At 38.4% G+C, this 25,136-nt stretch overlaps 1 protein-coding gene across 18 annotated transcripts in view; it reads left to right on the forward strand.

Annotated features, from left to right (window-relative positions):
• Positions 1 to 25,136, forward strand: part of RNASEH2B (ribonuclease H2 subunit B) — a 126,961-nt gene that overhangs the window by 64,982 nt on the left and 36,843 nt on the right. For all 18 annotated transcript variants that reach the window (XR_010936784.1, XR_010936781.1, XR_010936782.1 and 15 more), the window contains 6 exons: positions 3,107 to 3,178; positions 5,204 to 5,311; positions 7,566 to 7,642; positions 11,403 to 11,517; positions 22,055 to 22,119; positions 23,745 to 23,850. Coding sequence is in view for 14 of the 18 variants with exons in the window: in XM_067712963.1 (XP_067569064.1) it covers positions 3,107 to 3,178; positions 5,204 to 5,311; positions 7,566 to 7,642; positions 11,403 to 11,517; positions 22,055 to 22,119; positions 23,745 to 23,850 (543 nt within the window). In the remaining 4 variants the exon portion in view is untranslated. The remainder of the gene's footprint in view (positions 1 to 3,106; positions 3,179 to 5,203; positions 5,312 to 7,565; positions 7,643 to 11,402; positions 11,518 to 22,054; positions 22,120 to 23,744; positions 23,851 to 25,136) is intronic.

Consider the following 25,136-nt stretch of genomic DNA (forward strand, 5'->3'; position numbering starts at 1 on the left):
ATTGGTGATTATTTCTTTCAGCCCTTGTATTTCTGAAAGAATCTGTTGACCACCTTCACTTTTCAAGGGTATTTTCTCTGGGTTCATCATGTGTTCTTTTAGTATTTTAAAGATGTTTCCCCATTGTCTTCTGGCTTGCATTGTTTCTAATAAGAAATTTGCTATCATTTTTAGCTTTGTGCTTCAGTACATGATGTCATTTTTTTCTCTCTGCTTTTAAGATGTTTTCTTTATTACTGGTTTTGAACTATTGATTCTGATGAATAATTTTATTCCTGCTTCTTTGTGCTTTGGGTTTATTGAACTTCTTGGATGTGTGGTTTTATAGTTTTCATCAAATTCAAAACTGTTCTGCCATACTTCAAATACTTCTGTTTCCCCCCTGTTCTCTTTCAGGAGCTCCAATTCACACATAAATTATTAGGGTGCTTGAAGTTGTCCCACAGTTTGCTGATACTTTATTTTTAATTCTTCTTTCTCTGTGTTTTCATTTTAGATAGTTTCTGTTGCTATGTCTTCAAGTTCATTAATCTTTTCTTCCACCATCAATCGCATCTGGTGTATTTTTTATCTCAACTTGGGTCTTTTTAAAAAATCTTCTGTGTCTCTACTTAACTTTTTGTACATGAGGAATACTGTGTTTAATTCTTTTGTCTCTTCATTCTAACATCTGTGTCTAACATCAGTACCCCCTCTCAATAATTGATTTCTTTATTTTTCTCATTATGGGTCATATTTTTTTGCTTCTTTGAATGCCTAGTAATATTTGATTAGACATTGTGAATTTTACCTTTTTGGCAGATGAATATTTTTGTATTCCTATAAATAATCTTGAGCTTCACTCTGGGACACAGTGGAGGTACTTGGAAACAGTTTGATTCTTTTAGGTCTTGCTTTTAAAATTAGTTCGGTGGGACTGGAGCAACATTTAGTCTAGTCTGTCCCCTACCACTGAGGCAAGACCCTTTGGAGTACTGTACCCAGTGTCCTCTGAATTATGAGGTTTTCCAGTCTGCCTGGGAATAGGCCCAGTGCAGGGCCCCGAGGGCATGTGGGGTACTGTTTCCTCTAATCTGTTCAGCTGGTTTTTCTCCTGCCCTTAGGTAGTTTCATCACGTGCATGCACTGATCAGTACTCTGTTGAATACTCTACTCAAGCAGTACTCTTTGCTGATCTCTGGGGTTTTCTCTCTTTGTTGCTCAGTTCCTGCATGCTGACCTGTGAACTCTAGCCATGGTGTCTTGAGAACTCTTCGCTCCATCTCTACAACTCAGGGAGTCATCCAGGCTTCACCTGGGTTCTCCCATTCTGCACCGTGGCCTGGAAACTGTCTCAAGGCAGTAAGCTGGGGCGATCACAGGGCTCCCCTCATTTGTTTCCCATCTCTCAGATAACTGTCCTGCATGGCTCAACCTCAGTGTATTGAAAATAGTTGTTTTGCATATTTTGTCCTTTTTATTTTTGTTTTTTGGCTGTTAAATTGGGTTTCTGTTATTCCATTTGGTTGCAAGTGAAAATCTCAAAATTAGGGGTTTTTTTCTTTATATATTTAATGTCACTATTGAGAAAAAAGTTGTACCTACACCATTTATCAGTAAGCCAGTTTCTAAACATGCTTGCTATATTTAAGTTTATGAAGATCTGAAGTGGGGTAAAGGGAGTGGGGCTGTAGAAAATAAAGGTGACTGTAAGTTCCCTTCCTTCCTCAGAGCTTTCTCATTTACTCTTTGGTAGATTGTTGCTCTGCTCCCTTATTAATCAGAGTACCTTGGTTCCTTTTGGAGAGAGATTCTTTAAATGGGTTTAAATATGCCACTCAAAATATATGAGGATGTTATAAATAAAATTGTCATGGTCTTTATGTTTTAATCTATATGATTTAAACTTTGACATTAAAATATCATGGAGGAAACATAATGAGAGGACTTAACTCACCAGATATTAAAATGTATTTTAAAGCTACAATAATTAAAATATTGAAGTACTAATGCTAATATAGCCACAGATTCATGGGTCAAAATACAGTGTCCATAAATAGACTCATAAATGTGTTTGAAACACTTAGCATAGGTTATTCAGTTAGATGGCATGGAGACAACTGAACAACTCATTGCAAAAAATTAAAGTTGGATATCTCCTCCCCATATCTTATACAGAGATGTATTCCAAATAGGTTAACTATAATCTAAAAGTGCTAGAAGAAAATATGGGCAATTCACATTATCTTGAGGGAGAGAAGGCCTTTCTAAGTATAACACAAAAGATACAACCATGAAGGAAGTTATTGATGAGATTACACAAAGATTTTACATCTCCTAAGTGGTGAAATAATCATTAAAAACAGGGAGTTCCCTGATGGCCTAGTGGTTAGGATTCGGGGCTTTCACTGCCATGGCCTGGGTTCAATCCCTGGTCTGGGAACTGAGATCCCGCAAGCCACATGGTGCGCCCCGTCGCCCCCACCTCCCAAAAAAATAAAAGCAGATTTGATATCCTTACTGTGTAAAGACTCCTAATACAGTAGTAAAAAAAAAGATGAATGCCCTACTAGAAAAAAGGGCAGAGGACATGAGTAGATAATCATAATTAGGGGCAAAAAGCATGAATGTCCAGTACATATTGATTTTTTAAATGTTCTATTTAATAATAATAGTAACAAAAAATAATAATAAGAGCTATCACTTATTATTTATTATTTCTGTTTGTCTGAATATACGAACTTTAAACAAATTAGCTAGTTTAATCCTTTGAAAGGCAAGCGTACATATTATCATCATCATTTTATACATGTGACGGCTGAGACGGGACATGAGGACCCTTGCCTGAGGTGACAGAGCTGTCGGGTGCTTGAGCCAAGGTTTAACCCTTCTGAGCCCTGCTCCTCAGCACTTCTCAAAGAAGTAAATTAAAACTACCTTAAATTCCACTGCACTTCACAGAGAAGTTGATAATTTGCATAAGATCACACAATTTATAAGCAATAGAAGAGAGCTAAAATTTTTAGGAAAAAATCGTAAAAACAGAAGAAAGAAAAAGAGTAAAGTAAGTAAAGTGAGCAACAAAACAGATGTCTTTTAATTTTACAAACTCACCATTTCTTTTCAGAGTATTTAAAAGATGCTTCAAAGAAGATGAAAAGTGGGCTTATGTTTGTAAAACTGGTTAACCCGTGTTCAGGTAAGCGCTCCTGCCCCCCCCGCCCCCGATAATGGTAACTTGAACATTTTTAAAACGTTGTGGCTGAAAAGTGTGTATATTTATTTGTCTTTGTATGTTTGTTCTTCCTGAATAACTTTTAAAGGTAGGATAGCATTACATGGTGACAAAAGCAAGCTAATGACATAACCAGTCTTCTAAGATAATTCACTTGACTTAAACGTTTTTTTATTTCTTCTTAAATTTAATCCATAGAGCTGTATTCATCAGAAATGATGGCAAAACAAAAAAAAATGGAGCATGTTTGATTTCTCTCTGAAAACAGATGAATTTTCCTTGGCCTTTTTAAGCTAACTTTTCCTAAAATAGTTATCCAATATTAGCCTCCATTTATACTCATTTTATGTTATAAAGTAAAATAAATAACCAGAGTTTATAAAAAAAAAGGAAGGGTTTTACTGGACATGCCAAGATTTTGAATAGTTTCATTTTTAGCTGTACTTTCCTTATTTTGTTCAGACCGAAAAGTAGTATATATATTTTTTCCTGTCAAGGGGTGATTTTTTTGCATTAAAAACATTGTATTTTGAGGAGATACATGTTTTATCAGAAACAATTTTACCTTTATAGTCAGTGTATTTTGCTTTGTCTTATAATTTTTAGGCAAAAATATTAAAATACACAATAAGTATATAGTAATATTGGTGATACTATTTATCTCTGTGTGAAATTTTTCTCCATTAGTTTATTTTATAAGATTTACAAGGTTATTAATTTTATAAGACTTTGAGTAGATACCTGATATTTGGCAAATTAGAGCATCCTCTTGGTGACTGTCGTACTGAATAGTGAAAGCAAGAGAAATCCAGTGAGCAGTGCCGTGTTGTTATTGTTGTTGCAAAGACACAAATAGAAACAACAAGAGAGGCAAAAATTCCGGCTTCCTCCAGTTTTCTTTTCCTCAAAATGAAATTGAATGTAATTGGTCAGTTATATTATGTGGAACTCCTAGGTATATGTAAGACTAAGATGAGGTGAGAAATGTTTTTTCAAGAGAAGTTTTAGTTATCAGTAAAGCGTTTAACAAAAGGAAGTTACAAAAAAGGTCAGGCTTCTTGTAAAATTCATTTCATCTAAATGTCCGTGGACAACATTTTGCTATACTGACTATGGAGAAATAAAGGCTAACTTTTGCCGAGCGCTTACTAACGTGCTGTGTTAGGAGCTTTACGTGTACGTATTCTATCTTTTCAATCCTTATAAAAAAAATACTGAGGTAGGTTCAGTATTGCTCGCATTTTACAGATATGGAGAGAGAAGTACAGAAAGGATTATATAGCTTCCCCAAGGGCTCACGCCCAGCATGTAGTTGAGATAAACTCAAACTCAGGGCCCTGGATTTTGCTATGCTTAGAAAAAAAATTCGTGCATTGGAGGGATTCATTCAGATTCGTGCAGATGCGCCCAGTCCCCGCCCCCTTCTAACTTCCTTTTTTTTTTGGTGTTTTAAGAAAGGGAAATTTTCATCCAATTGGGTGTGGCTTTCCTCACTCCTCATGGCGTAAAGCACGTTGCTGTTGTAGGGCCCTGGCCTTTCTCCTGTGGAGCTCACCTCAGGTGTGGAGCTCGCCTCAGGTGTGCAGGCCCTGTCTCCCGCCCTCTGTATGGGAGGCTGTACACCGCCCTGGAGACAGGGCCCACAGGCCAACTCAGTTCATCTGGCTGAGCCATTAGGTTTGGGTAGTTTAAAAATGGGTTTTCCTTCCTGATCTGATAGAGGACTCAATGAGAGGCTCTGTAGCAGTTAAGATAAATGATTTGTACTTTTGTGTTTATTGGTCTAAGTTCAGTGAGGATTATACAGTTGGAAAACAAGCATCTGTATGTAATAGCTACAAGCGTTCCTTGGAGTCACTTTGTGTAGACTATATCTATGTATGTTTATGTTCATATTAGGAACATTCCTCAGAACTATTAGATAGTCTTTTGATATTTGTGTGTGTGTGTGTGAAAACTTAAAAATAAAAAACAGATTTGTTTTAACAGGGGAAGGAGCCATTTACTTGTTCAATGTGTGTCTACCACAGCTGTTTGAAATAAAAGTTTTCAAGGAAAAACACCATTCTTGGTTTATAAATGAATCAGTTCAATCAGGTAAGTGACTAGTGTATATATTTACATTAACACATACCCTGACTTTGCCATCCTTCACATCTATCTGCCCAGTTTGGAGTCTGGTCCATGGGTTTTTCTTTGTTGGCGTCAGAGCAGGGTTTAATCAAGGAGAAAGGAAAGATTTAAACAAGTTTAGATCAATAACTGTGTGTCTTAGATGGTAGGAAATTTTTAACTAACAATTCTGATTTTTCTCCTAAAACACTGACACACCCCGAGTCAGATGACTTTTGTACTATGGAGTGCACATTGTGTTCACTGGAAACTGTTCGCTCTTATCCATTTTTGAGGATCTTCAAGTTTTTAACATCTTATTTCCTTGCAAATGGATGTTGATATAGCTTCTAGAATAAAATAGAAGAGAATGCTTTCTCATATAAGTTACTATGGCCACCCCACCTGCCCCCAACACACACACCCAACACCCAATTTCTATTTCTTTTAAGAGCGTTCCTTTGATTTGGGGCTCAGTGTTGACTCTGAAGGAAAAAGGATGCCACACGTAGCCCTGACAGTTCTGGGTGAGAGTGGGAGGGTGCGTCATGGGGTATCTCAGTTCCCTCTGTCCCTCTGTCTCTCATTGTTTGCAGAGAGTGCTTTCCATAGCTTTCTAAGCCCTCTGCTTTCTGTTGACCGTCTAAGTCACCACTTAGTGCTAAGGTAGAAAGGCCACTTTGCCTTTCTTGTAAGGCATACAGAAGAAGAGTTTATTGCTGGTGTTGAATTTCATATACCTGTGTGCATGAGAAGATTTGAAGGGGTTTTCAGTTGCCGAAATGCAGTGGTAGACTGTGTATTTAGCCTGGTAGGTGCCAAGTATACATTCCTTTTTATTCTCTTTTCTTATTTTTCATTTGGCAATATATGAGAGTTCCCACTTCTAATGTAGTATACTTGCCTTTGAGTTTGGCTGGAGAGACACAGTAATATCAGATGAAACTGGAAAATATTCAGAAGCAGTGATTGATTAGCTCTCCTGGACTGTCTGACTTGGTACCTGCTTTTTTTTTTTACCTGCTTTTTTTTTTTTACCGGACCGGGGCACGAACCCAGGTCCCCCCACATCGGCAGGCGGACTTTCAACCACTGTACCACCAGGGAAGCCCAGAAAGAGCTGTTTTTAAGAATGGCTACCAGGATATTGTTTTCAGAACAAGAAACCTGTTTCTAATTTCTGAATATAATGGATGCCTCATATAAACTGAGCTTAGAGCTTCTGATAGGTTGTTTCATAAACTTCTCTTCTACTTAAAAAAAAAATAATTAACTAATGTCATCATGTAAAATTACGTCCTTAATTTTTTTTCAACATACTGTGAAATGGATTCATGTATATAATTTACGGTTAGAATTTCTTGGCTGTATAGGTAGGTTGCTCTGTTAGAGAATAAAAGTCAGTACATGTTTCCTGAAACCAAATTAATAAGCATGGAGATGAATTGTTTATTGTTCTTTTTGATGAAATACCTCTTCTGGTTCATTTCCATGGAAGAAGGACTCTGGGACGCTTGGAGGGGAGTGCGGTAGAGAAAAGTGGGGCGCAGGCAGCCTAGTTGATTTGCCTTTTTTCCTTTCAGTGTGGAGAGCACCACTCATCTTACTGCAGAGATTCCAGTTTCTTATGCTCAGTCTTGTTAGACTCCTGCCCTCTTGCATTTTTCTTTGGGAGGAGGGATGGGGTAGTTTCTGGAGTGGGTAATGACCTCTGAGCTTTGAGTCATTGACAGTTCAGAGCTGTGAGCCCAGAGCCCATAGGAGAAGCCACGTACAGAGGGAATAATATTGCTTTCCCATGGCTTCGTCCTCAAAAGCACAGGAAATTACATTTTACTGCAGCTTTGTTGATAGACTTATACAGGTTTCCTAATGTTTGCCTGATTCACATTCTGTCTGTATTCCCCCGAACCCTGCTATTTTTTTTGGCAGGGGGTGGGAGGTGGGGAGAGGAGGGCCTCTATTAAAAATGATTTCTAAAAAAGAAATGGAAAGTTAAAGATCAAGTTCAGTGTCTTGGCTGTCCTCTCCACACCAGGGATTTGAAGCTGTTTGGAGTGAAATCTCGTGGACCATGTTCTGCCTTTTGAGAGAATCACATAGTCTTGGGCCTGTGTAGGAGGAGCTTCTGAATTTGGAATTTCACATATATTTTTCAATGAATGGTTCCCACATTGGGATTAAGGTGAAATAACTAAGTTGTCTTTCCATGTTGTTGAATTCTCTTTTTAATCTGTAGGAGGTCTTCTTCACTTTGCCACACCCATGGACCCTCTGTTTCTGCTTCTCCACTACCTTATAAAGGCTGATAGAGAGGTGAGTTTCCCAGTTTGGGATATTAACAGTGGGGAAACAGAATAGATTGTTTTTTTTAACATGATCTCCTCTGTCTCCTTATAATGGTCCAAATGTAGACTCCCCACAGTTCAGGTTTAACTTGGTTGGTATACAACACCTATATCACGTGTGCTGGTACAGATCAGAGCACTGATCGGCAGACCTGAGATCCAGCATCGTGATCTTGGACTAGCTCACCAACGAGTCCTGAGAACTGCCTAACCCTTTGTGTTATCTGCCTTACTTGTTTGACAAAGTCTAACAATGAAATTCTCATTACATACTCATTAGTTTTGAAATACAGTACAAATGTTAAGACCTCAGGCCTTAAGAGAATAAAGAAGATTTATCGTCTTTCATTTTCTTCTGTGTGAGACACTGTGAAACAGGTACTCTGGGGGTGTGTCCAGCAAAAGCTCCTTAATGGGGAAGATGTAGTTGAGGAATCCCAGATGGAGTAAAATTTACCTTTGTGATATAAGACAGAGTTTATTAATAGTAATAGTTCCAGCCAGAGGTCCCAGGATACCTTTACAGTTGACAATTATTAAGGATCCCAAAGAACTTTTTGTTCCTGTGTGTTTTATCTATCAATATTGACTACATTAGAAATTGAAACTGAGAAATTTAAAAATAATTTTATTATTTTTAAAATAAAAATAAGCCCATTATATATTAACATATGACATGTTTCTAATGAAACAAACAGTAAAAGTCAGTGAGGAGTATGGTACTGTTTTACATTTTTGCAAATCTCTTTGATGTCTGGCTTGAGAGAAGACAACTGGATTTTCACATCTTGTTCTGCATTCGGTCTGTTTCCATACACTGTTTGAGTGGAAGTGTGTAAAGAATATGCAGCCTTTCACATGTGAGGTCAGAAAAGGAAGGAATTGTATATTAGCCTTTTAGATAGTTGTGGATACTCTGCTTTGATACTACTCCAAAAACCAACAAGTGGTGGTTTCTTAAAAGTTAGTTGCAATGTGGAATCTGAAACCCTGTCAATGAACTTTCCGTGTTCTTGTTAAAAAACAAAATTCAAATGAGTAAATTTTAAAGATCTTATTGGCTTTCTTGAATGATTCACGAATTGGGCAGCATCTATTCTAGCAGACAGAAAGAAGCTCCAGGGAACTGTACAAAATGAAAAACTTTTCCAGCCAGAAGGGAATAAGAACAAGAAAGTTCAACTAGACTAAAGGGGGATTGGTTGTGGCAACGTCACGTTTCTTTAGGGCATGCCTGGCGTCTATCAGGCAAATGACCTGGCTAGTGCTCGTTAGCAGATTACTGATTGGCTGGTTTAAGATTCCTCTTCTGGGTGAGCTGAAACTAATTAAATTAAGTCTCTGTTTGGGCTTAGCACAAACGACTCCATTTTGGGCCTGCTGTCTGGTTTTTAACACTCTCTTACGTTAAAATCTATTGGATCTTTCCCGCATATTACTTTGCAATATCATGCATTGGTCATTTGGAAAACATTGTCTCACTGAATTATGCGGGTCTTCCAAATGTCTACACACCTTATTACACACACACACACACACACACACACATACACACACACGCACACACACACACCTTTGTTAATTTAATATTACCAGTGATCTCTTTAGAAAACTGAGTGTTGGGAAGCTTGTCATAGTGGCAGACAAATTCTCTACAATTCTAATTTTTGCTTTAAAGTTCAAATTTTATTGTTGGCTACAAGCACTGTCAATCTTTCCCTTGAAGTGACAGGTTCACTTAATTTATGTGCTGTCAGTACTCAAGTCTGAATAACCATAGTTCATAGTGGTTCTTTTGGGTAAAAAATTGAGAAAAAGGCAGCTAGTTCTGCTCGCAACTCGGACAGTCACACAGCGCTTTTCCTTGAGATGATCTCTGAGCCTCGGCGATAGCCGAAGTACTTCAGCCACATTTGACTTTCATCACAAGAGCATTTAACCTACTTGCACTCCAAGGTCAAGATTTAAATAAAAGAAATTGCTTTCGCTCCTTGATCAAGGAAATCCTTAAGTGCAGCTGGGATTTTTTTACCTGCTTGTCCATGGCGGTGAAGAGTGCAGCGGCTGCTGGACGGTTTGCTGGTACCACCCCGACTGGTGCTGAGGAGCCAGGGCTTTTACCCACCTTTGCATTGAAATCATCAGTGCAGATGTTGACACAGTGAAAATGCAAGTAGCGTTGTAGCCTTAGCTTGAAAATAGTTTGGAGCTTGTGGACCCCCTGCAGGGGTACTGTATCTCCCAGGGATCCACCAACCACAGCTTGAAAACCTTCGAAATGACAACTTTAAGGAAGGGTGTTATTTAAACACTTAGAGGAATCTTATTTTTGCACTCTCATGTCTGCAAATAGTTTAAGTGCTTATGGGTTCTCACTGAGTACTTAGATCCATTCTCCAAAACTCGTGTTTTGTATTTATATTGGCTTAATTTGTGATAAATACTGAGAGTAATAAAACTGACTTAAAACTTTAGGTGGTGCTTTCTTTCTCCTGATGCACCTTATCGTTTCTTATTCTCCTCCTCTCCTACATTCTGTGTTCTTTATTGTGGATTAGTGAAGTTTTATTCCTTAGTTTAATCATGTTTCCCCTTACCTGGAAGCTACTGCGGTAGCCGCTGTAATTAGGGCACGGCGAGCAGTGAGGCCGGTGAGCCGTGTATCTCTAAGGAGCAGAAACGGTTCTAGTCGCTACCAGGAAGGCCCTAGAAGTATTCAGGGAGGAAGATGGAAACTTCAGGTGGCTCCCGTTCCTGCTGTTTCTAGGATACATTAGAGGGAGGAAGCCACCAACCAGCCTTAGTATCAGTACCTGTGTTGATGCACCTTTAAAGGCCCTCCCCCATTGGGGGAACTGTTTGCCTATTTCCCATTAAGACCCTGACTCTGGTGAATTAATCCTCACCCTGGCCCTCTGGGGGGCTCTGGCGGTGCTGTGGCTGGTTCAGGGAGGCAGATGCAGAATGAAGCTCATGGTGGTAGTTGGCTTTCACTGTAAACCATCTTGCCCTCTCTTCTCAAATACTTAAAGTGCCCCTTAAAGTAGCCCGTGAGGCATTCAGATATTTCCTCGCCTACATTTTAGATGTGATCTTTTCCTATTTAATTAAAAAAATATTAGTATGTACTTTCAAAATGTTGACCCATTCTTTGTTAAACATGATTTATTTTAACGTCAGTAAAAATAATTCTTCTGTCTAGCTCTCCCAACTGTTATTAACTTTATATGCAAACAAATTTCTTATTGCAAAACCTTTTTATGTATATATGGTAAAGAAAACAAGAATGAAACATTAGTGTATTATGAAATGATGATGTCAAGACTGTGTGGTAGTCCATTACATATTAGTAAAATATTACTTTAAAGTAGTTAAATATTTAACACATTGGGTGATCATGGAAGAATATAGATTAAGGTAGGAATCTAAAGACAGTAACTTGGGAAACCTGTGAATTATTCTTACTATCTGAAGGAAAAAGAGAACATTTAAATTAAAACATTTCTTGCCACTTGATGGAACCCAGGCGCTTTCAAGAGCTTCCTGAAGGGAGCCGAGAGTCAGTTCTGGAGCCTGTCCCGTTAAGGGAATCCTTAGGTGGAACAAGTGACTTTGAATTTAGTTTAAAGGTCCAGCTATGAGGTTATATATCTTTGTCTCTTTTTTTTAATGTATGAGTTTTTTGACTGGAGTACTTGCATCCTGACTGACTAAAGTCTTTTTTTCAGGGAAAGTTTCAGCCCCTGGAACAAGTTGTGATGGATGACATGTTTCCGAATTGCATCTTGTTGCTGAAACTTCCTGAACTTGAGAAGTTACTTCGACATGTGACAGAGGAGAAAGGTATGGCATACGGCCTTTGAAATCAGGTTTATGGCTGCCAGAAAAGCTGGGCATCTGTCTGAGAATGCAGTGGCTTGAAGGCCTGTGGAATGTGATGCTTATTCTGTGTGGGTCATAGGGGAAGCTGTCGTTCAGATTCGCTTCCACTTGTCAATATTCATCCTCTATTGCACTGGCTTGTTCAGTCTGCGAAATTTGAACCAGTGAAATATGGTGGCCTGTCTCCTGCAGGGCCAGGATTCACGAGGCTCAGGCTTTAGTCTCAGCTCTTCTTTCAACTAGGCTGTGACTTTAGGTAAGTGACTCAACTACTTTCTGCCTCGGGTTTCTCATTTGTAAAATTGAATAAAATCTATGCCTTTATTGATTCAAGAAACATTTATTGAGCACCTACTAAGAAGCATATGTTGAGCACTAGAGCCAGGCTCTAGGGATAGTTATAAATAAAATATTATCCTTTGCCTCACTTTGCTTCTACTCTGATGGAGACAAATGACAAGTAGGGCAATGACAGTAGGGAATAAGGGACGTGAACTCGGGGTTTTGTGGGGACGCACAGGACAGGTTTATAACCTGGCCTAGGCAGGGTGGGAAGTGCGGGTAGGGGGGTATTGTGTTGCTTTCCTGTGGGAGATAACCTCTAAGTGGAGGCTAAGTCAGAGTAGCAGCATGGATGTATGGAAAAGTTTGTCATGCTTAGCAAGATCCAAGAAGTTCAGTGATGCGTTTAGGTTAGTAAGGAAAGAACAGGGGAGAGTGCTGCGCAAGCGTTCAGGTGGTGAAGGGCCTTATACGTGTCTGGACTTGACCTAATGGTAGTGGAGTGTCAGCAGAGTTTTAAGTAGGGCAGTGCTATTGTGTGGAGAAGCTAAGGTCTGGTCCCCAGAGGCTGCTGCTGTGGTCCAGACGGGAGGTGATGGTCACCTGAGCTTAGGAGGTGGAACCAGAAGGAAGTAGCAGCCTCGTGTGTTGACTGGATGATGGTCAAGAGAAGGAGGAATCAAGGATGGCTTCTGGGTTTGTGCCTTGACCCACAGGATGGGTAGAGATGGCCCCCTGGAGACAGGGGACATGGGTGCGAGGAGCAGGCTGGGGGTGACAGAGATGAGTTGTAGGCATTCATTTGAATTTTGAGAGGAGGAAGTGAGGCAGTGTGTGAATGTGTTTTGACAGGTTTGTAATAGCATTCAGACTTAGCATCAGTGTCTCCAAAAATCATCCAAGTAGTTTTAGAGTTAATACGGAAACACAGTGTGAGAACCGAAACAGCAGGCTGATAAGTTATGGTTATTTGGGGTTCTAGATGGTTTGGCCAACTAGGGTAGTTCTTCTAGGACCAAGAAAGTGGTGACTCCAAGAAGTGTAAGCTTACGGTGGAAAAAGAGAAAACCTCATTCATTGCATTTCACATTCGAAGGTTCTACTAAATTCACACTTGGCCAGACACAGAGCTCTGTTTTGAGCCTGAGGGGTATGTGGTGCCCAGGTTTTTATCAAAGCAGCGCTATTAATGACACTCCCTGGTGCTGATCTTGGCAGGAGACAGTAATCTTTTTGTGGGTGACAAATGAAGTAGCTCATAGCCATTTCTGAAAGCTAAAGCAGTGAGGAATAATTACAAGTCATTTTCATTTTGCCAAGTTAATGGAAGCTGACAACACGATTAACTCATTAGCCAGAAATCTTCCAATAGCTGTATAAGAACAGTTGCCTGAAACCAAAACCCAGCAGCCCAAATTCAGAAATAGTATTAAAGCATTGTCATTTGTTAGTGTGCAGCCTGTGTTCCAAAGCAGGAGCTTCCCTCACTTCCATTCCTTCCTCCTTGCTCACTGACCCCCTGACCATCTGGTGAATCATTATCTGAACTGTCCTAATCTCTTTCACTTCTCAACATCGCCTAACTTTTGGAAGTTCTGCTGTAATAAAAAGTGAATGCCCTATACTTGTCTTGTTTGACCAGCTGTAAATAACCAGTTGTAAACTTCAAGCTACTGTGTGTTTCTCTTTGGATCTTTGTGGAAAATGATGTCTGTCTTAGTATGCTGTCCTTGTATACAGAAATGACATAAAGAAAAATATTTCACATATTTGTGTTCTGCGTCAAGGGGTGAAGCAAGCGATGTGGAATTGCTTCTGTTTTGATGAAGAGGCCTTTTTGAAGGTTGAGGCATTAGAGATCTTATTATTTCTTGTTTTTAAAAAATTGGGGGGGGAATTCCCTGCCGGTCCAGTGGTTAGGATTCCGTGCTTTCACTGCCGAGGGTGCAGGTTCAGTCCCTGGTCGGGGAGCTAAGATCCCGGAAGCTGCGCAGCACGGGCAGAAAAAAAATTTTTTTGTTTTGTTTTGTTTTTGAACCTTCCATTATTTTAAGATTTACAGAATGTAGTTCATTAGGGGAAGAATTAAATTATGAAGGAACTGCCAAGACTTCTAGAGAATTGCATACATCTTTTACCTGCGAAATTTAACCTAAATTACTTTGTTTTGCCTTACTGTCATTAAAAAAGAAAGAAAGAAAAATTTGAGGCCTAGGGTTTTTAGAAACCTGGCATGTATAAAGGTTGATGATATAACTGCTTTGAAAATGAAAGTACATGGGCAAGGGAGGCAGTCTTTTTAATCAAAAAATTTAAAGGTACAGAAAAACTCGGGAACAAGCTACAAATATTTGTCTCCAACCGCAAAATCAACCAGTGTTAATGTTTTGTTATTTTTGCTTCATATCTCTTTCAGGGAAAGAATTTCTTTAGGAACAATCTGGTAATCTGATCACAGGATTTGATAGCCTACAAGAAAAATTAAGAATGTATTTGCTACATGGTTTTGAGCAAATCATTCAAACTTTTCAGCATCCTTGATCTGTGAGATGAAGGGTTAAGAGTATCCCTCATATTCTTCCATATGTTATAATTAGTACTCTGCAAAGTTGTTCTAAATCATAAAATAAAGCTTTCCTTCTCTTGCCTTTAGAGTGTTGAGATCTCTAAATTACAGCATATGAACATTATTTAAGAATTGCAGTTAATAGTATCTACTATCTACCACAAAGAGATGCTTTAGGAATTAAATGAAATCATACAAGTAAATCAGTGCCCAGAGAGTGCTGGGTGTAGAGTAAGTGCTCAATAAATGTTTGTACCATTAAGGCTTGTGAACTAGAAATTTTAAATTCTTTGCTGATGTTTAAGTACTAGGTATACAGTAAGTGACCAATGCACATTTGTTTGATGGTCCATTGATTAATACAGAGTCAAGTGGTTTAAGTAGGAGAATGGGGATAATCAGATAATAATAAAAATGTCTACCATATACTAACAAATTATTATATGTCATCTCTATGCTTGTTGTTTTACGTATGTTATTGAATTCTTGCAGTAATTCCCTTTCATTGTTAGTAGAACCAGAATTTTTACAAATGAGGAAATTGAAGCTCAAAGAGTTTAAGCACATTGACTAACATAGAACTTGAAGTGGTAAAATCAAGGTTTGAACCCATGTCTGTCTGATGGCAACTCTTCCTCTTCCTTCTTACAACTGTGTAACACTTCCAGGAGACTCTGTTAGAGTTTTTAGGTGTTGTCTCATGTAAAAATAGAAACTTAATTTTTTGTTAGTCTTGTATATCCCATTAATAATGTCTCTTTGTGAGACAAAGAGAGAGACAGGAAAGGAGACAGTGGGAACTTCTACAGCTTAAGGAAAAGACAGTTCTCATCCTGGCAGTGAGCGTTCTGTTTTCCAGGCATCCTCTTTTAGTGATTGCCTTGGGTCCTGGCTGCTTGTTTGAATTAGATTCTTGTCTATTTTTAAGTTAGTATTTGGTTCCATTCTCTTTATTTTATTGCTAGGGTTTTTAACTAAGAAACAAAGAAGACTGCTAAAGAGTGGTCAGGTACTACCCGTGACAGGGAGCAGAGATAAAGAGGAAAGTTGATGTTTTTTCAATTCCATCCTCCCCACAGGCACTGTGCAGAGAGAGTAAAAACCTGAAATGCTCAAATTCCCCAGCCAGCTATTTTGATATTGGACTCCAGATGCTGTCTCAAAAGTCTGTGGCATTAAAGATCTCGTTAAGCCTGCTAGGTTTATGAGAACCTTTCCTTCTCCCTGCCGAATAAACCCAGCCACAGTTGTTTGCATCCTGAATGATGATGGTGGTGACCTTAGTTAGTTAGCACTGCCTGCTTTCTTAGTGAAGGAAACAATGTGTCTCAGTTTGCTAGCTCTGGGGCTCAGCATGCTTCTTGCCAAAAAAGCTCCCATTCAGTGGAGAGATGACAGGGGAAAGGACTAATAAAGGGTTATGAACTTCATCTTGAGTATAATACTCTGTTTCATATTGCAAGCAAAAGCTATGCTGTGCTGTTCATTGTGATTAACAGGAAGAGCCAGGAAAACTTACCTGATTAAAATACCCCAAGCACAGTTGCCAAGTTTCTATCCCCAGGAGGCAGGAAAAAAAAAGAGAGACCATATGAGTTTCTCAGTTATGGAAAACATTCAGAAAGTAGATGTGAAACTCTGCTCCAGGCAGTTTGTTCAACAATACATCAGGGAAATTCAAGTTTGTGAACTGATTACCCAATTGCTGAACATGTTATTTAATTGTGGACTCCTTTTTATTCCATCTTTATTTTGTAAACCCAATCTTTCCAGATGTTTGAGACCAGTTTTATAGGCACCAGACACATTAGGGAAAGAAACCTTTCCAGCATGTGCACATGTCATCTAACTCACAAACTCGCAAATATTAAATTTAGGACACAATAGAACATGTTATGGTATTTTTCATAATTGTGGGTAATCTGTGGCCTTCGTGAATATTTTAAACCACCTTGCTTATCAAAATGTGTAAATTTTAAAATTAAACAGTAGTTTATGCACTTCATCCTTATATAGTATTTTGGGATATTCAAGCTTGGTACTTCTTAGTGATCATCTTGTCCAGGGGAATGTTTAGTTAGAAATAAATTTGTAATTTAAAAACTTCCTAGGAAAAAAACTCCAGGCCCAGCTGGCTTCACTGGTGAATTCTACCATACTTTAAGAAAAAAATAATACTCAAAGAAATAATGATACTTAGTCAAATTCTTTTAGAAATTAAATGAAGAAGGCATATTTCCCAACTAATTTTATGAAACTGGAATGGCCCCAATATCAAAATCGAAGTTATTACAAAAAGAAAACTAATCTAGTATCCCTTATGATCATAGATGGAAAAATCCTTTAAAAATATTTGCAAATTAACTATGTAAAAAGGATAGTACATTATAACCAAGTGAGGTTTATCATAAGAATGCAGAGTTGGTTGAACATTAGAAAATCAATCAGTATGAGTCACCATATTTATACATTACAAAAGGAAAACTGTGATCATCCCAGTAGATGCAGAAAAAAACATTTGACAAAATTCAGTCATAATATAAATTCTCAGCAAATTAGAGATAGGAAGGAGCTTCTTCCTTCTGGTAAAGGACATCCATGACAAACATAAGCTAATATCATACTTCATTACTTTTGCAAGTAATATCATACTTGTAAAAGACTGAACACACTTTTCCCCTAAGATTGGTACAAGATAAGGATATCAACTCCTCATCCTGCTAGCGGAAATCCTAGCATTTGCAATAAGATAAGAAAAAAATTTGGACTTCCCTGGCAGTCCAGTGGTTAAGACTCCATGCTTCCACTGCAGGGGCATGGGTTCAATCCCTAGTCAGGGAACTAAGATCCCACATGCCAATAAATAAATAAATAAAAGCTATGCAGATCAGAAAGTAAATAGTGAAACTATCTTTTTTTCATAAACAGTATGGTCATGTATGTAAAAAGCTCCAAAGAATTTACCAAAAAAAAAAAAATCACTAGAACTAATAAGTTCTCAGGATATAAGGTCAATATAGCAAAATTCTATTTCTGTATATTAGCAGTGAACAATTGGACAGTGTAATAAAAGCACACCATTTATAATGTAAAAAATCATGAAGTTGTAAGGATAAATGAAACGTAAAATATGCAAGACCAGTACACTGAACATTACAAGACATTGCAGAGAAATTAAAGAATTAAATAAGTAGAGAGATATACCATGTTCATGAATTAGAAGACTTAATATTGTTAAGATGTCCATTCTCTCCAAAGTAATCTATAGAGTTAATGGAATGCCTATCAGGCTTTTTTTTTTTTTTGGTAGAAACTGAGAAGCTGATTCTAGAATTTATATGACTGTGCAAAGGATCTACAGTAGCCAAAACAATTTTGAAAAAGAAGAACAAAGTTGGAGAACTTACACAACCTGATTTCAAGACTTACTGTAAAGCTACAATGATAAAGAAATTATGGCATTGGTATAAGCTTAAATAGATAGATAAATGGAACCAAATAGAACAGAAGTAGACCCACATTTATGTAGCCAATTGTTTTTTTTTCAACAGTGTCAAGATAATTTAATGGGAGAAAGGATAATCTTTTCAACAAATAACCAGGAAAAATTGGATATCCATATGAAAAACAATTAACATTAACTCTCACCTCAGAGTCATACAGAAAAATTAACTTGAAATGGATCAATAATTTAAATGCAAAAATGAAAACTATTGAATTTCTGGAAGAAGCCACAGAAGAAAACCTTTGTGACCTTGAGGATTGGCAAAGATTTCATAGGACACAAAAACTACTAACCATACAAAAAAATTATAAATTACATGTCATTAAAATTAATATCTTCTGGTCTTTGAAAGATACTATTAAGAAAAGAAGACAAGTCACAGTTGGAAGAAAATACTTATATGACATATATCTGATAAAAGATATATATAAATGTAAAAGGAACTCTTTTAACACAATAATAAGATGATATCCGGCCCTGTAGAAAAATCAGCAAAAGGTTTGAACAGAGTTCGCAAAAGAAGATTTATGAATAAGGCACATGAAAAGATGTTCAATATCATTAGTCACCAGAAAAATGTAAATTAAAATCACAGGGAAATATCACTGATATCCACCAGAGTTGCTAAAATAAAACAGACAGACACTACCAGTAAGTTATGGAACAACGGGAACTCACCTGCCTGGCTAGTGGAAGCATAAAATGGTCAAACCACTTGACAATTTCTTACGACTCAGTAATGCTACTCCTAGGTATTTGCCCAAGAGTTATGAAGACGTATGTCCATACAAAGATTTGTGCAAGAATGTTCAGAGCAACTTTTTCTAAATAGCCCAAAACTGGAAACAACCTAAATGCCCTTCAGTAGGTGAGTGGGTATACAAAACATGGGATATCCATACACAGGATACTACTCCATAATACAAAGGAAAGAGCTATTGCTAGCTGCAGCAAAATGGAAGAATCTCACAGAAATTGTGTTGAGCAAAAGAAGAGGGTCACAAAAAAGAACTTACTGTATGATTCCATTCCTATGATGTTCTAGAATAAAGCAAAAACAATTCTGTAATCATAGCAGATCAGTGGTTTCCTGAGGTCTGGATAGGGGTGAGAGATTTGACTGTAAGCTCAGGGGAACTTCTTGGGCTGGTGGTTACATGACTGTATGTAGACATTTGGCCATACTCCTCAAATTGTACACCAAAAATGGGTGTGTTAATCATACGAACATTATTCCTAAATACAGTTGTTTTTTTAAAAAAATGAAGTAGAACTGATCCAGCACAAGAAGCTAAGCCTCCTGATTTCAGACACAGTTTGTTTTGGGGTTTTTTTGTTTGTTTGTTTTGATTCTTCCTCCCTCGTTGTTCTCTACAAGATAATGTTGGCTCCTTCCTGTCTCCCACGGAATCCAGTGGGAAGCAAGGCAGGAGTGACTCAAGCCTGGGCGACCAGGAAGGTGATTTGGGAGGAAGATGACACACAGAGCCTCAGCTCGGGGCTCTGGGCTTCCTGGATGGGTTTAGTCTTGCTAAGACAGGATGAAATCATGCCCAGAGAGAGATACAAGTTGGCGTCCAAGGAGGAGGCAGTGGAGCCGGAAAAGAGTCAGAGGAAAAGCCATTAGAGATGCAGAACGACCAAGAGAAAGGTTGTATAGGTCCATGGTGGAGAGTCTTTTCCCATAAGGAATAGGGGCGGAAGTACTGAGTGGGGTGAGGACTAATTGATCTCAGTAAAATGAACACCAGATGCACGGCTTTGAAGTCAGGTTGGGAAGGAATCCATGCTCCTGTTTACCAGCTCAGTGACTTTGGACAATTTATTTAACTTCACTCAAACCTAATTTTTTAATATGGGGACAAATAGTAGTTTTTACCTGAGATTCATTCTGAGCATTCAGTGAGAAACTGTGTATGAAGAACTTAGCACAGGCCTGACTATACATTAGACTCTGATGTTATTATCATTAACAAGTTATAATTTAATTTTTTCATAACTAATACTAAGTATTTGATGTGTGCCAGATGTTGTGCCATCACCTCATTCAATAGGTGACTTCCTGAGGTGACATCGTGCGCTGGGGGTGTAGGAGCCCCAGCAGTACGGCTCATAGCCTGGTCTCCACTTCTTCTGAACCAGCATTTCCAGAGGGAAAGAAGGGGCCTGCAAGGGGCTCAGAGAGTGAACGAGAGGGAGGAAAGCTATGGCACGTTGTAGAATATGTCCTTTCAGGAAATTTGGAGGTAGAGACAAGAGACAAGTGAGTGGCAGAGTCAAGGTGGGATTCCTGGGAGAGACCTGACCACTGAGCCTCTATCGAGATTGTCTCAGGCAATGATCAGAACGTCTGAGACTCATTCAGCAGCATACATGTTCTAAGTGACTGCTGTATGCTCTTAGAATTCTCCCTATTTTTGTACAAAGAAATATTATATCACCTCCAGGGAGGCTGAGTCTAGCCTCATCTGCCTTGGTTCCACAGCACGCTGTTTGCCAAGCAGTCCTGGCTCCAGGAGAGCAGGCATTGTGCCTTGGAATTCTCAAACTTCTGGCAGTGCCAGAGGTGGGTCCCTCATTTTCATTATTCCAGTGACGTGTCCTGAGGAGATGGGTGCAAAGGTCCAGCACCCACTCCATCCACCTCCTATTGCCCACAGTGTTGACGACCACAGGCTGAAGTGGGGAGGAAATGTGCAAGAGCTCAGGCCAGCCCTTCCCCATACCAACCGTTCAGTGAAACTTCAAGCAGTTTAACAGATTGCTGAAAACCACCCCTGAACAAGCAGTTTCCGTTTCCCACCATGATCATGAGGAAAGAGAAAGCGTCATTCTGTGTAATTCAAGCAGAGTCACATGTGGCGAGTTTGCATCTGGTCGTGGGAATTCCAGTGGTCACGAAGGTAACTCCTGCATGGAGGCGGGAGGCCGGAGTGGAAGAGCTGCGTCTGCTGACTGCACAGAAAGAAAGAAACCCTGTGAATGAAGTGTTACCAAGGAAATAACGGCTTAATATCATATACCATGTATGACATTAAGTTGTTAGATTACATAAAGCTAGCTGGATTGTGAGGAGAGGAAGTATAATTTATATGAGATGAAACTTTTATCTCCATAAAGGGCCAGATTGAGCCTATCATTACTCTAAATTCCCCTGAAATAGCTATGGCTATATTGGTAATACATTGAAAGATAGATATATCTTTTCTTCTTTCTCCACTAATCCCACCAGAACAGCACTAAATAGTTAACAAGATTCTTTTCCTGAATGAATGCAATGAACTTCATAGGCACCTGCATTCAGCTTCAATTTTCTTTCTTGGGATTTCCGTTTTTATTTTACAAAAGGAGTCTTTCATTGAAAACATTGAGGTGAGCTTAAAATTATTCAGAAAAATTAAGATTGCTCGGTATGTTAATTTGCTGAGTTTTAAAAATTACCTTTTGAGACAATGACTAGATTTATTGTGGTGACCATTTCAGAATGTGTATAAATATCAAATCACTACACCTGAAACTTAATATGATATTGTATGTCAGTTATACTTCAATTAAAAAATTACCTTTCCTCCAGATTTATCTGTAGAATTGTTTTCAGTTTTATTGAGAAATAATTGACATATATTACTGTGTAGGTTTAAGTTGTACAAAATGATGGTTTGATTTACATATATTTTGAAATGACTATCAGTAGATTTAGTTAACATCCACCATCTCGTATAGATACAATAAAAAGAAGGGAAAAAAAATTTCTCCTGATAAGGACAGTTTGTATAATTTGATAACTTTCTTAAATTTCCACTCATTTAATAGTTGGTTGAGATCTGAGGTATCCCAGTTCTGTTTAGGGATTTTTTTTAATGTCTCAAGTATGTTCCCAGGGTTATAAATTGAGTTTTTCAAAAGTGTGAAATATTAGGATTTTTTTTTTTTTTTGACCACACCTCACGGCTTATGGGACCTTAGTTCACCAACTAGAGATTGAACCCAGGCCCTTGCAGTAAAAGCAGAGTCCAAACCACTGGACTGACAGGGAATTCCCTGAAATATTTTAAAACTGTTATCTTGTATACGATATAAACTTACGAGTTTATTTTTTGTTTAATCCACTGCACTGTCTTTTTTTTTCTTTTAATTTAATCCAGAAATAGACAAGAAGAAATATTACAAGTACAGCAAAGAGAAGACATTAAAATGGCTGGAAAAAAAGGTACGGTACCTCTCCAATGCCTTGTGGCAGAAAGAGTTTAATGCTCCTTTTTAAACATATTTAGAGAAGGTAGTAAGCCTGACCCCAAAGACCATCTTGAACATCAACTGCAAGAGAGAAGCTGTACAAAGACCTCCAAGTGGGAGAAGAATCTTTGGCTTTTCATTCTCCCTAATTCATGTATCGTTTTAGCTTGATGTGTTCCTTTGACCTGCATCCCCATTTCCCTGTGGTCCTCACCAGTGAGAATGAAGAAGTTCTTGCTATTTGTTGGTGTAGACTTGAGTCTTTCAAGCCAGGTGATACCAGGGCTACGTGCACTTGATGCTGTCAGTCCTATAGGCGCCTCAGAGGTCGACGTTGCTCACACATGACCCACAGGGGACCAGGCAGATGGGATTCAGGCTTAGTGTCTGGATGCTGAAGAGGGGTCATCTTCCAGGCAAACCCTGTATCTTAGGGATCCTAAGAATTAGACCAATATAAGGTCTTGGGCAGTGTTTTTCAAATCGATTTAGTGGGTCACAATCAGTATTTCTCTTAGAATGGAATGGAATAGAATAGGATAGGATGTATTAAAAGATAGCACAGAGTATGGGCAAGTATTAAGTATGACTGTATGAAACGTACTTATATATGTTTTGGGGTATTGGGTTGCTGTGTATTTCTTATTATGGGTATAGTAAAGGAAAAAACAAAAAAGCTACTGGTCTAAGGATATTGCACACTTTCACCGTGACAAAGAATCTCGCCAGACCAGATCTATGGATGACAAAGTTTTTGTAAGTTCAGTGGATACCAGTTCTAGTACTGATTCCTAAGATTCTCTTCTATCTTGTATGTGAAAAACATGTTTGTAATATCATGTTACTGAGCACATTGGGAACTTGGGAACATAGAAATGAACCTTGCAGAATTAATCAGGTTCTTATGTACAGAGTGGTGAAAAGATTTGAAAAGTACCCATGTTTCACTTTTCATTTGCTTTAATGGTAAGTAGTATTTGCATTAGTAGAATTCTGTGTAGGTGAAGAATGAGAAGTACTGAGCAGAAACTTGGCATTTTGTTTTTGCTCTTAGCAAATGATAATGACACAAAATAGCAAAGTGAGGTTTATGTTTATTGATTGTGTTTCCTTTCTTAAATTCCTAGGAAGTGAGAAATTTATATTATTTATTCTATTTAGAAAATCATTACATATAAGCTTTGTGCCATTTTCTGTACTAAGAGCTTAACATACATTAACTCATTTAATCCTCACAACAGTACTATGAGATAGGTACTATCTTTATCCCCCTCTCATAGATAGAGGCACAGAGAGGTTAAGTAACTAGCCCATGGTCACAGAGCAAACCCAAGCAGCCTGCCTCCAGAGTCAGTGCTCTCATATTGTATAGGCCTTAGGAAGTCCATGTACTGAGCTCATCCCGTAGTGCTGTTACTACCCTTCACCTTTCTTCAGATGTGCAGCTATCTCTCATCTTGTGATATCTGGTGAAGGCATTTCTAGATCCTCAACTACTTCTTCCTGGATCTTAACTGGATTGAGGACTGTCTGGAAAGTCATGGGGTTTCTAAAGTTAGTTGAAAATACCCTGATATTCCCCTTTCGTTTATTTCATAGGTTAATCAGACTATGGCAGCGTTAAAAACCAATAATGTAAATGTCGGTGCCCGGGTACAGTCTACTGCATTTTTCTCTGGTGACCCGGTTTCCAGTGACAAGGAAGGTAAGTAAATCATTTCATCAGAAATTATTTTTGTCTGGAGTAAGTTGCTGACCAGAGTAAATGCCAGTCTTATGATTTTAAGATCTTAATGTCTCAGAAGCTTCACATTCTTGCCGATGTGTTCTCATAGATCTTGTGGCAGGTGTGCATTTTATTTCAGAACCAAGTAGTACTTCTGCCTTAGTTCACTTCTTTCACTAATTGATACTTAAATCATTCATTCAAGAAATATATATTTTGTGCTAACAGTAATAACAGCCCTAACAACCCTGGCTATCATTTATTGAGGGTGTGTTGTGTGCCAAGCCTTTTACTAAGCTGCCAGTGTGCACACATTAGCCCATCTGACCCTCCATCTAAGTCTCATTTTACAGTGAGAGTCCTGAGGCTGTGTCCAAAGTCACACAGCTAGTAAATGGTAGAGCTGAGCTACTAATGGAGCTTGCCTGACTCTTAAGCCCACACTCATAACCTTCCTGTTGTACTGTTCGTGTGGCACAAGGATTTCCAATGAGCTGTATCTGTTTGCATCTTACTCTCAAGAAGCATAGGTCCTACTGTAGGTCTCAGTATTTTGATTTTAGATGAAACTTTATTCAATTGGCAGTTTTTTCTTTTAGGTTATTAAGGTAAATTTTTTGCTTTTTTACAGTGTAGTGTCCTCTTATTTTTATATGTGTAGTTGAATAAAAACAGCTATCTAATACAATTAACTTTCTGAAATGGTAGGACAGACATTATTCTGACTTTAAGCTCCAATTCAGTGTTCCCCTGTTCCAGTATACAACTCCAAAACATCAGAGTTTCATCATTAAAAAAAAAAAAAAAAGAACTAGGAACGGTGGCCTGTTGGTAATTCAGGCAATCTTCGACTCGCAGAAATCCACCTTACAGTACGTTGTACATATAGATAATAGCTGGCTCCTGCCATTCTGGGAGTGGTAGACTTGCCCTTGACATCTGAGTTTACCAGCTATCAGTGTCTTTGATTGGCTTTAACAAAAGAAGAGAAGGGACTGAGTCAAATGGCTGGACAGATAGACAGATGCATGGATGGATGGATGGATGGATGGATGGATGGATGGATGGATGGATGGATGGATAAAACCATAGATTTTTGTTAAAGTACGAGAAGGGGTGTTAGAGGTTATTTAGACAGATCTTCTCATTTTAAAAATGAAAACCTGTGGTCTTAGAGAAGCAGATGACTTATTCAAGGTCACCCATCCTAGCTAGCAGGCCAGGTCTTCTGCTCTGAGGCCAGTGTTTGTACCAATCTCTAAATA

The sequence above is a fragment of the Pseudorca crassidens genome, chromosome 18, assembly GCF_039906515.1.
Source record: "Pseudorca crassidens isolate mPseCra1 chromosome 18, mPseCra1.hap1, whole genome shotgun sequence".
Taxonomy (NCBI): Eukaryota; Metazoa; Chordata; class Mammalia; order Artiodactyla; family Delphinidae; genus Pseudorca; species Pseudorca crassidens.